This window comes from Castor canadensis, chromosome 4 (genome assembly GCF_047511655.1).
Source record: "Castor canadensis chromosome 4, mCasCan1.hap1v2, whole genome shotgun sequence".
Lineage (NCBI taxonomy): Eukaryota > Metazoa > Chordata > Mammalia > Rodentia > Castoridae > Castor > Castor canadensis.
The window spans coordinates 176,708,528-176,720,905 of NC_133389.1; the positions used below are offsets into that span (position 1 = coordinate 176,708,528).

The 12,378-nt window shown below is 43.7% G+C and overlaps 1 protein-coding gene and 1 non-coding gene across 15 annotated transcripts in view; both read left to right on the forward strand.

Annotated features, from left to right (window-relative positions):
* The window catches only part of Sp100 (SP100 nuclear antigen), an 82,534-nt gene that overhangs the window by 19,803 nt on the left and 50,353 nt on the right, over positions 1-12,378 (forward strand). For 13 of the 14 annotated variants that reach the window (XM_074071984.1, XM_074071982.1, XM_074071975.1 and 10 more), the window contains exons 3-7: positions 525-693; positions 2,845-2,928; positions 5,236-5,301; positions 7,849-7,992; positions 8,744-8,824. In XM_074071984.1, the coding sequence (XP_073928085.1) occupies positions 525-693; positions 2,845-2,928; positions 5,236-5,301; positions 7,849-7,992; positions 8,744-8,824 (544 nt within the window). The remainder of the gene's footprint in view (positions 1-524; positions 694-2,844; positions 2,929-5,235; positions 5,302-7,848; positions 7,993-8,743; positions 8,825-12,378) is intronic. The other variant, XM_074071977.1, reaches the window with a different exon arrangement.
* Positions 11,287-11,393, forward strand: LOC141422793 (U6 spliceosomal RNA). Its single transcript, XR_012447517.1, has one exon. It is a non-coding gene; the product is annotated as a U6 spliceosomal RNA (small nuclear RNA).

Below are 12,378 nucleotides of genomic sequence, written 5' to 3' on the forward strand. Positions count from 1 at the left end.
TTTCTTAGTACTGCTCAACTTCTTCTATTATAGAATTTGAGAAAATTTTTATCAATAGGCCCCGTTGAGATTCAGAGTAGTGAGTCTTTAGCCCAGTGAATATGCTTTCTCTTAGCCAAGTTCACAGCCAGCAGGCATGGTCACCTGATTTCCTTCTGCCTTTCAGGTACTAGGTTGGAAGGTCAGGAGTTGTCCAGTCACCAGGACAGCCCCCTTCAACCACTAAGTCTATTCCCAAAGCATCTTGGCTTTGGATTACACATCAGTTAATTTAATCCACTTTCATCCCTCAAATTTGCTCCTTCTTAAGTATGATGTAAATGAGGTGAGAAGGTCAGAGTCCTGATGGATATTTTTAAAGATGAAGGACTTATTTGTTTCATTTACCTATGCACCTATATAAAAAGTCCAAAACTTTACATGAGAAGATATGTCTGTAGGGAAATTGAAATGTGTTACTCTTTTAGGGCTCTTCTGTAACTTTGAAGTCTGTGTTTAATTTTGTCCTTTCAATATTTTTTAAGGATTCTCAGGATTCTTGTAGAAACTTGGTCCCTGTGCACAAGGTGGTGTACAATGTTCTCAGTGAACTGGAGAAGACATTTCATATGGATGTTCTGAAAGCACTGTTCAGCGAGGTCAACATTCAAGAATACCCTGAATTACTTCACATTTTCACAGCCTTCCAAAATGGTAATTGAGTTTATTACCATCTTTTGAGGGCCAGGGCCAATTTTTGTAAACAAGCACATATTGAGCTTCTACCGTGTGTCACATTCTGCGCTGGGCAGTAGAGACAAGAGTAGTTAACAAAACTGGGCTGGTGGAGTGGCTCGAGTGGTAGAGCACCTGCCTTGCAAGCACAAGATCCTGAGTTCAATCCCATTACCACCAAAACAATTACCATAGTAGTTAACAAAAACACAATGTCATGAGCTGTTTCAAAGCTTATGGCCTAATGCTATGGAAGACACCTACCAGAAGTCTGCTCTATTGGACATTTAGAATTACATGACAACCAGAGCCACACTGTCATCAGGCTTAGGTAGAAAAGCATACAAGAAACATAGAGTCTCAACAGGACATCACTGTTGCTTCTCTTCAGTGGAAGCTATGGCGGGCCTACACAGCAGACCACCAAGTTGCCTCCTACCCGCCTTGGCTGAAAGTGCAGCTGTGGGAGCAGGATCCACCCTGGTTTAGCCTCACATGCCCACAGAAGTCAAGATCTCTTACAACAATTACATAGTCCTAGTTTTCAGGGACCCCACAAGGGAAAAGTCAAGTATAAGTCACCACATTGAAGGAAAACCAAAGTCATGGCTTCTTACAGGGATCTATCTGAAGCTCATACCCAGCCCCTACCACTCAGTCAGTCATGGTCATTTTTATCTAAGCCCAATGTTTGTCTAGTAGCAGCTTAAAAACCTTTACTAGTTTCCAGATTTTAATGAACAAGAAAGTTTACCTTGGCTCAAATTTTTCTTTAAAAAAGAAATGGTTTTATTAACCCTCTATCACAAGATGTGAAAGAAACATTAATCATATAGTCAAAACACAGATTGCTCTGCCAGGGACTATTTTTGGTGCTATACAAGACCGAAGGTTTGAGTCTCAACTTTTTCCTATAAGACATAAGTTACAATCTTTAATCAGCACATGATAAAAAAGTTTTGTTAACTTGCCTAGAAAACTTTTTGTTCCTACCCAGTTTGATATCAACTAAGTTCTCCACATATGAGGTATCACAGGAAAATAGATACATGACCTGAGGAAGACCAGAAATGGAGGTATGGAATGATGTTCACAAAACACAGGCAGATTTGGTTTGTCTAAATCAGAGTGAGAAATACGAGTGTAGGAGTTGAGTCAATTGAGATAAATTGAAGAAAGATTTTTGAAAGATCTGGCAACTAAGAAATCTGAAATTTATTACTGGGTAATAAAGAGCTACTACAGTGGCATAAATAAGAAAAAAAATTATAAGTGTGTATCTGTGGCTTGTTGACTGTGTCAATAGTGACCCTACCTAATAAAGAATAAAATAACTTCTATTTCAAGTCAGAAAGGCAAGTCAATATTCTATTTGAAACCAGAATGTCCCCAGGCTGAGGGTACAGAAGGAACAGTGTTGCCTTCACTCCCACACCTCAAGGACTCTGGTCCTCGCCAAGCACTGCAAGGACCCCTCCTCAGAGCCCCGCCCACATCTCATGTGTTAGTTTCTGCACCTGAGGTTCAGCGCCCACCGGTGCCAGTGCCCCAACCACCTGCTCTCAAGGAAAAGCTACCACCTATCATGTCTGCTCAAGCTGTCCTGTGTCCCGTTGTGTCCTTTTGGAACCCACACATCCTCCCCTGGCACAATTAGGACCAAGCCCTAGTCTTTTGCAGCCCCATCTTGAAAGCTGTTAGGGCTTTCTCGTATATGGATCTCTAGAGGGACCAAGAAGCCATCTGTTTCTTCCTACAATTTGACCATTTTTCTTCTGTTACCTGATTTCATATATGAATTCCTGGCCCTCTGAACATTTTTAGATGAGTAGCACAGCTCAAAGTGTGTTGCCTGGCTCTTTGTCCTTTAATTTGAGGGTCTCCTTTCTGAGGTTGAAGCACAAAGACTCCCTTTTGTGGGGGGAAGGTCTTCTCTGCTCTGTCCCAGAGCTTGGCAGGTGGGCTTTGTCATGGGGACTCACTGAACTCTGAGTCTCAGGGGTGGGAGGGGGGGAGTGCTAGAAATTCCTGTGTGTGTAATTTTGAGATACTGTTCTGAGTCCCTCCTGGAGATTTCTAATCACCTTCTCCCCCTCCCTCTCCCTTTCTCTTTCTCTCTCCCCACACCAGAGGTCCAGAAGAAAATGAATTACCAAGAAGGTAATAGACAAGAGAGCGAGGAGGCGCTGAACACCCAAATAAGTATAGAGCAAGGTAATCACAACTGCAGAAAAGCTGTTTCTCCCCTTCTCAGAGAGTGTGAAGCAGGGAAGAAATGTGGATGGACCATGGAGAAGGCAAGGAGAGAAGTTTCTATGATCCTGTGTCAGTCAGCTTTCCCTTGCTGGGACAAAATACCTAAGTGAAACCAAGCATGGTGGTGAATGCCTGTAATTACAGCACTTGTGATGCACAGATGACACGTGCAGGAATTTCAGGTGCTCAGGGTTCTCGAGCCTGCTCTGAGAATGAAAGCACAGATAGACTCTATCAGCAGAGGTCGGAAAGCTTTTATTTGTAGAGAATTTATTTGTAGAGAAGAGAAGAAAAAGATTGCATATTGGGGAATGCAAGGGGACCCAGAAACCAGTGATCCCATGGGTCAGGGTGGGGAGTGGGGTTTTATAGCCTTTTTTTTTTTTTTTTGCATTGCCTGAGGGCGGGGATGCCTCTCAGATGCAAACTGGAGTTTCCTAGAGAGAAGTGTCTCTAGGATCTTGACCTCCATGATCTGTCCTTCACTTGGGAGGCTGAGGCAGAAGCATCACAGGTTTGTCTCAAAAAACCAACCAAACAAAAATATACCTGAGAGAAATCAACTTTATAGGAGGACAGATTTATATTGGCTCAAGGTTTTGGTTCATGACTGCTTGACCCCCATCTCTTTGGACCTGTGGCAAGACAGATCACCTGGCATGAGGGCAAGACTGCTCACCTCATGGTGGCTTGGAAGCAAAGAAAGAGAAGAGTCCAGGATCCTGATATGTCCCTCTAGGGTACGCCCCCCAGTGACCTAACCTTCTCCCTTAGGCCCCACCTCTTAAAGGTTCCAGCTCCCATTATGCCACAGCTGGGGACCAATCCTTTAACAAAAGAGCTTTGACGCTTTCAACCTCCAGCCCTTCTCCCTTCCCTATAGGTCAGAGGATCTAACCCGCCCAAATCATGCTTAGAACTCCTAAAGAACTAGGAGGACAACCAGCCTTCCATCTGAGGAGCTATTTCATTAACATTAACATAGCCAGGATTGGAAAGGGCTGATTAGGAACAACAAAAGATGCTCTACTCTTATCACTTGGGGAATTCCAAAGAGTTTTAGGAGCTCTGGCCAGGAGCAGGAGGTGAAGAGCAAGACATCTATTTCTTATTATGTCACAATGCCAGACTTGATACTAGCAGAAGATGGGAGGGATATAAATGTGAGGACTGCTGTTGGAGAGAAGGAATATCCAGGAGAAAGACAGATACAGAGAGGAAGTGGTTGAGATGTTAAAAGAGCACATGGGGACTTTGAGAGAGAGACAGGAGAGGAAAGGGAGGAGCAGAAAAGGGCAAAGGACAAAAATAAAAAGAACAGTGGTGTTGACACCTCATGATGATTGAGCGTTTGCTCTTGGCTGCTATGGCTTTCATTCTCCAGTGGCCACTGGAGATTGCAATCAGGTGGCCATTCTACAACAAGGAAACGGAAATCTAGAGAGACTGTGTATAGAGTTTGCCAGGAGCAAATGAGCAAGGGAGCGCCCAGGCTTCCTGAGCCCAGCACCCACGCTCTTACCCTTGTACTGCTACCCAAGCAAACTGCTGAAAAAGGCAGCAACTTGAAACAAAACTAGGAAATGCACGCAGAGAGAGAGAGAGACAGGAAGTGGGGTCAATCAGTCACTGAGTCCTCTGCAAAGGCTGGCAAGGAACAGCCAACTTTAAGTTGATTTCTCTTAGATATTTTTGGGTGGTTGGTTGGTTTTTTGAGACAGGGTCTTGTTTGTGACACAAGCCGGCCTCCCAAGTGCTGTGATTACAAACAGGCACAACCATGCCTGGCTTTACTTGGGTATTTTGTCACAACAAGGGAAAGCTGACTAACACAGGACCCATACAAACTCTTCTCCTTGGTCCTGACATTTCTTCCCTCAACTCATATGTGCAGAAAGAGGCTGAGGTGTGAACGAGGTAAGGTCCAGGCAACCAGGACTGCTAGGCACTCAGACTGTGGGGACAAAGATAGGCTGACTTTGGCCATGGATGTCAAGGCAAGTCATCCCAAGTGCTAGAACACCTCATGGAGGACACTAGTGAGGTGGTTAGATGAGGCCCTCAGTGAGGGGGTGGCTGACCCTGTCCCCACTCTTGAGGCTGGAGTTCGACTTCAAGAATCAGTAGGACCTGTCAGATCCAGATGGGCTCTGGAATGATAATTTGGGCCGGGGAGTCTTTAACTCCTGCATTATAAACACAACAGAGAGAGAGGAGAACCCCCTTACTTCAATTTCTAAAGTAAACCTCTAATCTCTCCCCTAGGATCTGGTGAAAACTATTTTCAAGGAAGCCTGACCTGGTCACCTTCAGCTCTCTCATCTTACAACGGTCTGTTCCTGTTGGTGTTTGTATGATCCTTTGCTGTCCCATCGTTCTGAAACGTGCCGTAGGGCTGCTTCCTTGTGTTTCTGATTGCCCGGACTCTTCAGTCCTAGCACCTGTAGTTTCTCCAGGGTCAGGATGTAAGGACAGGGTCTTTACACTCTGGATTGCCTGTGAGGGTCTTCTTGTCATACCCTTTACACATAGCTGCTGCCAGTCCCTGATGGTATCGGGCCTGGAGATTTTGCCCACGCTCCTGGCTCCAAAGTTTTTCGGCCTGAATGTTGCTTGAATCTGGCTACTATTGTGTTATTTTGATCTTAGGTCCAGCGGAGGCCAGTGTGGTGGTGGTTAGAAGGGTGAAGAGCAAGTTCCCTCTGTGAGGCAAAATACCCTTTTGGGTCCACCACATGGCACAAGGACACCACTGTGCTTCCCACTCACCATCACTGGGGCTGCAGGCCAGATGCCCCATTCAGATACCAGACGGCTCACTGCAAAAACTCTCTGGTCCTTTAACCACTCTAGACCTTTCCTTAACCCAAAACATTCTTGATAACATAGCATACAATTCTTTAATATTATAAATTTAAGGCACTAATTATAGCGATTTTCTTTTTTCTTATCAGACATTATTTTACTTATCTTCTCAAAACTTTAAAATAATGACATGTCATTCCCATTTTTTTCAGAAGAGAAATTTGGTTTCAGGGGTTTGATTCTTTGTGCAATTTCACCCAACTAAGAATTGGGATTTAGCTCTGCTAGAAGACAGGGTCATAGCAAGAATTTTTGGTGCCCCAGTGCCTGGGTTCAAATTCTGACTCTGTGATCTTGGACAAGTCACCCTCTCTCTTGGTACCTCCGTGCAAGTGTAACAGTAGTATATGTTTCGCAGGGTTGATGTACTTTAAACAACTCGTGTCGTGAAACGCGTTCACAGTCATGCCTGGTGCCTCAGTGGCATTTCACGCATTTCTTACTGTTACTAATTTAGTTATCAGCATTATTCGTCCTTGCTTCCAGAGTCTAAGCTTTTCACCATTGCATTATACTTAGGGATTTTCTGTGTGCCTGACGTGGACATTCCTTGTGGATTTAATTATTCTTCAGGCTGGAGAAGAGATGATAGAAGCCATACCAGTGTCATCCCAGGAAATTAAGCTAGGGTCACAGACTCCCCACCAGAAGAGCACACTGCTGTACAAATACTAACTTGCATTTCTTTAGTCCATGACTCTTCTTTGGACTGGGTCTCCAGGGAATGTCCACTTTGGAAGGCCCCTTACTTCGTAGCTTCCAGTTGGGATATGTTATTTAAGAAAAGATATTTTTTAATTGGTAATATGTTTTTATATCACTTTTCTTCAAAAACTTACCATTAGGAAATATAAAAAGTATGACGTGCCTGAGTCCCTGTTCTTAGTTATCCATCCTGCAGATGATGGGAACAGGAGGGAGTGGGGGAGGGACCTGATGAGAGCCAAGCAGAGCCAAGGGATCCATTCGGGAAGAAGGGGTGTGGGAGAAGGAAGCAAACCCTTCTTTCCACATGGTCTGGGGGCAACCCTACCTGGAAATGGAATCCCAGAGCATCTCTGTGATGGAGACCAGATGAAAATAAAGAGAAATTTCGATTACAACCCAGCTGATGCACAAAGAGCACAACAAGCCACCAGTGAGTGTGTTGAAGAGTCTGACCCAGCAGGAATACTGACTGACAGGCCGGGGGAGGGCTGTGTCTCATGCCCACTACACAAAGAGGGCAACTCTGAGCAGTCATAGATGGTGGCACAAAGCATGCGCCCGGGTTCATGTTCCATATTCACAGCTATGCAGTTATTTTTTAAATCATTTTCCCATAACTTACTTTGTTTGGAAAAATAGCACTAAATGAAAAAAATGCAGATACACTGAAAAATATCTTTATTTATCCATTCATTTACTGTTGAGATAGTGAGAACAGAGTGGGATGGGTAGATGGAATCAATAACAATTAATATGATAATAATAACTCCACCATGGGGGAGGGGTGGTGTGCTGGTCTGTGTTTATTTGCCTTGGGATTCAGTCCTTACACTCCCCCCTGCACCCCTCTGTCCCCCCATCTCTGGCCTCTGGCTCCTGGCCCCTGCCCTTTTCCTTGACACCTCCCCTTGCTAGCTGGCTTCCTGTGGGGTTCCTAACTGAGAGACATTAGCAAAACTCTGTAGACTTGGAGGAAAAGGGGAAGCCAGGTGTTTCTCCATCACTGCCTTGGGAAGAAGTTCTGGAAGGAGTTGCCTGGCCCCACGGCTCCAAGTTCCACCACGCAGGCCAGACATGGTTCCTGCTTCTGCCCACCAGTGACCTCCAGGCTGAGACTCTCCTCAGTCCCTCCCCTAGCTTCCTGTTGTCTGCTCTCCTGGTTGTTACATTCTTCCATTTTGACCTCTCGGCTCTTCCTCAACTGAATGAATTCCTCTCTGCCTTAAGAGCATAGCGTGATTTGCATTTTCCTATTGACTGATGCAAGGGACAAATAAAATACCTATGAATCAAAATTTGGTTTAGGTACAACACTGCGGGAACACTCGGAGCATCTCTCTGAAACAGAACAGACAAATGGAAAGAGAAAAGATACAACTCATGACAAAAACGATGCAGTAAAAAGCCAACAAGCAAACAAACAATGTGCCCAAGAGTCTATACCAGTAGGTAAGACTAACTGACTGACTTTGCGTGAGTGTGGAGAGGGTGAGGGACCCTGGTAGTGCCAGAGGCATAGTCTAATGCCTGCTGTAAGAAGCAAATCACACAGAGCCAGGTGCAGTGACTCACACCTATAATCCCAGCTACTTGGGAGGCAGAGATCAGAAGGATTGAAGTTGGAGGCCAGCCTGGGCAAAAAGGGAGACCCTAACAAGTGTGGTGGCACTCACCTGTGATCCCAACTACATGAGAGTCCTAAGTAGGACAATCACTCTCCAAGCCAGCCCAAGCAAAAACAGGAGACATTACCTAAAAAATAACCAAAAAGGTTTGTGTCATGGCTCAAGTGGTACAGTGCTTGCCTAGCAAGCATGAGGCCCTGAGTTCAAACCCCAGTACTGCCAAAAAAGAAAAGAAAAGAAAATCAGACACAGAGAGGGCAGGAACAGAACCTGATACACTGATGAGACCTGGAGGAAGATAGTTAGAGAAGAAAAACTTGGGCCCAAATGGAGGAAGAATTGTAAAATCTCCCTGGGGAAGAGAGAAATAAAAGGCAAGGTCAGAGAGTGACCAGAATCGATGCAGAGTCGATGAAGGACAAATACGTTGGGGTGGAGGCGGCAGTGTGTGAGTGGATGCACCTAGGCCGTAGGCAGAAGCACAAGGAGGAAAGAGAGCAGGTGAGGCATAAATGAACATAAATCAGGAGACAGCAAGGTTCCCTGGATCTTACTGCGTTCCTCTTCATCTTCAGAGGATGGACAAGAGGCTATCCAAGAGGACAATGGAGATTCAGTCCCGGAGGCCCCCAGCCCACTGTCCTGCCATGAAGAAAGTAACTATTACTTCTCTCATCACTGTTGCTGTTCAGATGGTTTCTATTTGCTTGATTAGTAGGTGTTTATAAAAACCTTCTTAATGCCAGGCACCAGTGGCTCACAACTGTAATCCCAGCTACTCAGAAGGCAGAGATCAGGAGGATCGCAGTTCAAGGCCAGCCTAGGCAAATAGTTTGCATGACCCTATCTCAAAAAATACACAAACAAACAAACAAAAAAGACTGGTGGAGTGACTCTAGTGGTAGAGCACCTGCCTGGCAAACATGAAGCCCTGAGTTCAAACCCCATACCACCAAAAACATATATATATATAAACCATTTTTTAAATTGACAAATGAACACTTATGTATATTTGGGGCTGGCAGTGTAGCTCAGTGATAGAGTGCTTGCCTAGGTTAGACCCCAGCACTGCACACACACAGAATTACATGTATTTATCCTGTACAAAATGATGTTAAAATGCATGCATGTGTGTACACATTGAAATGGCCAAATTGAGCTAATTGACATATATTCCTCACATACATTTGTGGTGAAAATACTCAAAATCTATCATCTCAGCAATTTTTGAAAATTTAATACACTTGCTATAGTCACAGTGTTGTAAATAGAGCTTGTAGTTATTTTGCCTAACTGAAATCTCATATCCAACACCTCCTCAACCTCCTCCCCACTCCCACCAGACACTGGTAAATATCATTATTCTCTCCACCTGGAGAGGTTGAACGCTTTTACACTCCACATAAAGTGAGGTCGTGCGATAGTTGTTGTTCTGCACCTGGCTTTTTTCACTTAATATAATGTTCTCCTGTTCATCCGTGTTGTCACAAATGACAGGATTTCTTTTAGGGCTGAGCAGTATTCCTTCATTGATGACCATCACATTTTCTTTATTTGTTGGTTTCTTTATTTATTTACACTGATTTCAGACATTGGGATTTGTCAGTAATGCTGTAATAGACATGGGAGTGCAGACATCTCTTTGATAGTCTGATTTTAGTTCTTTTGGTTATATACCCAGTAGAGGGATTGTTAGGTCATATGATGGTTCTTCTTTTAATTTTTTAATAAAATTTTTATTGGGATATATTCATTGTACAGGAGGTGTACAATTCCAATCAGACAACCTCTTTATTCGTTGTAGTATGTCTTGATGTAGTCTTATATTGAATCTGTTTGGAGACTTTTCACTTCCTGTACTGGGAAATTTGTATCTTTCCATAAATCTGGAAATGTTACTGCTATTATTTCTTTAAATAAGACTTCTACTCCCTTTGTCTTCCCCTGGTGTACATTACTTACATATCTCCCATCTCCTCTTAATTTTTAAAGTAACCTCCATACTCTTTTCCACAGTGGCTGCTAATTGCCATTCACACCAACAGGGTACAAGGTCCCGCTTTTCTCCTTATCAACACCAGCACTTGTTATCTGTTGTCTTTTTTGATAACAGCCATTCTAACAGCAATGTGGTAAATCCCATTGTGGATTTCCTTGTGCCTCCTCCTGAATTGTGAGGTTAAGCACTCACTGGCCATCTGTAACACTCTGTTGAAGAGAAGTGGTAAGAATGGGGTCATTCTTTTGCTCCTGATCCTAAAGCGAAAACTTTTAACTTTTCACCATTGACTGTGAGGCTTGGTGTGCATTTGTCCTGTGTGGTCTGTATAATAGCAATACAACTTCTGCTTTTCCAACTTGGATGCCAACTGGTCCTGAACTTTTTGGGGTTGGAGGGGATGAGCAATACTGGGGTTTTGAACTCAGGGTTTTGTGCTTACTAGACAAGCATTCTATCCTTTGAACCATGCCTCCAGCCCCTGGACTTTGTTTTTGGACTGGTGATCTTTAATTATATATTCAACCTCTTTATTCGTTGTAGTATGTCTTGATGTAGTCTTATATTGAATCTGTTTGGAGACTTTTCACTTCCTGTACTGGGAGATTTGTATCTTTCCATAAATCTGGAAATGTTACTGCTATTATTTCTTTAAATAAGACTTCTACTCCCTTTGTCTTCCCCTGGTCTTCTGCTCTTTCTCTCAGGAAGCCTGGGTGAAGGACCCACCAGAAGGAACTCAGGCAGAAGGATTCTGGTGCAGTAGACAGTGGCACTAGGAGAGGCATCTGGTGATGACTGGAATGTTTGCAATGAGGACAATACAGGAACAAATAGTCTTTCTCCTTACTGTCTACCCCACACACGGACACACAGCCTTGGTGCACAGCCTAACATTTGCTCTTTTGATATGTCTGATGAATCCTGGAAGTTTTCTTTACTCCTTTTCATTATTTTTTTCTCCTCTGACTGTACATCTTCATATAAGCTATCTTCAAATTCACAGATCCTTTCTTCTGCTGGATCTGCTGTCAGTGGTCTATTACACTTTTCATTTCATTCATTGTGTTATCAGTACCAGAATTTTTGTTTGATTTTCTTTTTAATAATTCCAATCTCATGCTCTCTTCGGCAGCATATATACTAAAATTGGAACGATACAGAGAAAATTAGCATGGCCCCTGTGCAACGATGACACACAAATTTGTGAAGCATTCCATATTTTTAAAAAAGGAAAAAAATTCCAATCTCTGTTACATTTCTCATGTTGGTTATTTACTGTGTTCCTGATTCCATGTGACTGTTTCTTTGTATTTTCTTAAAGTTCACTGAGCTTTCCTTAAAACAATTTTGACTTCTTTGTCAGGAAGCTCTTGTATCTCCATATCTTTGGGGTAAACTGTTGGGAGATTATTGTGTTCTTTTGGTGGTATTATTGCTACCTTGATTTTCATGTTTCTTTTTGCCTTACATTGATGCTGTATACTTAAGGAAGTAGGGACTTATTCCAGTATTTGCAGACTGGCTTCGTCTGTGAAAGCCTTTCATCAGTCAGGCCATCCAGAGATTCTGGATAGGCCATCCAGTGTGATCCAAAGATAGGTTTGCTGGTCTGGTGCCTTGGACAGTGAGTGGGCAGGCCTATGCTTGGGAGGGTTTTGACTCAGGGTCTATAGGGTTCTTTAGCAGTAGGGTGGAACTCTTCAGGTATTGGACAGTGCCTGAAGCTGGTCCTGCTGGTGCTGATCAGCTAGAGCTAGCCTGGTGCTGGAATGAACCCAAAGTCTGGTGCCGCTGGGGTTGGTCTGGCACTAGACCTACTCTGGAGCATGGGGCTGAGAGGCTGGTTTTGAGGCAAATCAAAGACCAAGTCTCCAGGGCTGATCAGGAGCTGTGGGATTCTTCCTGGGGGTTGGGCAAGCATGTAGACCACAGTCCTAACCAAGAATCTGAGGCCATTAGGGCCTGCTCAGCCTTGGGTTCACTAGAGAAGTACAGTGCTGGGATCTAAGGCAAGTCTAGTTCTCATTTCACCTAAGAAGTATCTTTCTCTACATATTCAGCTGCCTGGGGTCAGGGAAGGGATGACATAGGTAAGTTAAACTATCCTTCCTGCTATCATCAATGTATTTTTTCTTATTTCTTTACCACACATAGGTGCTGTGATCTCTCACCTGGTTCTATTAACTCTTGTGACAGTATTTTCATATA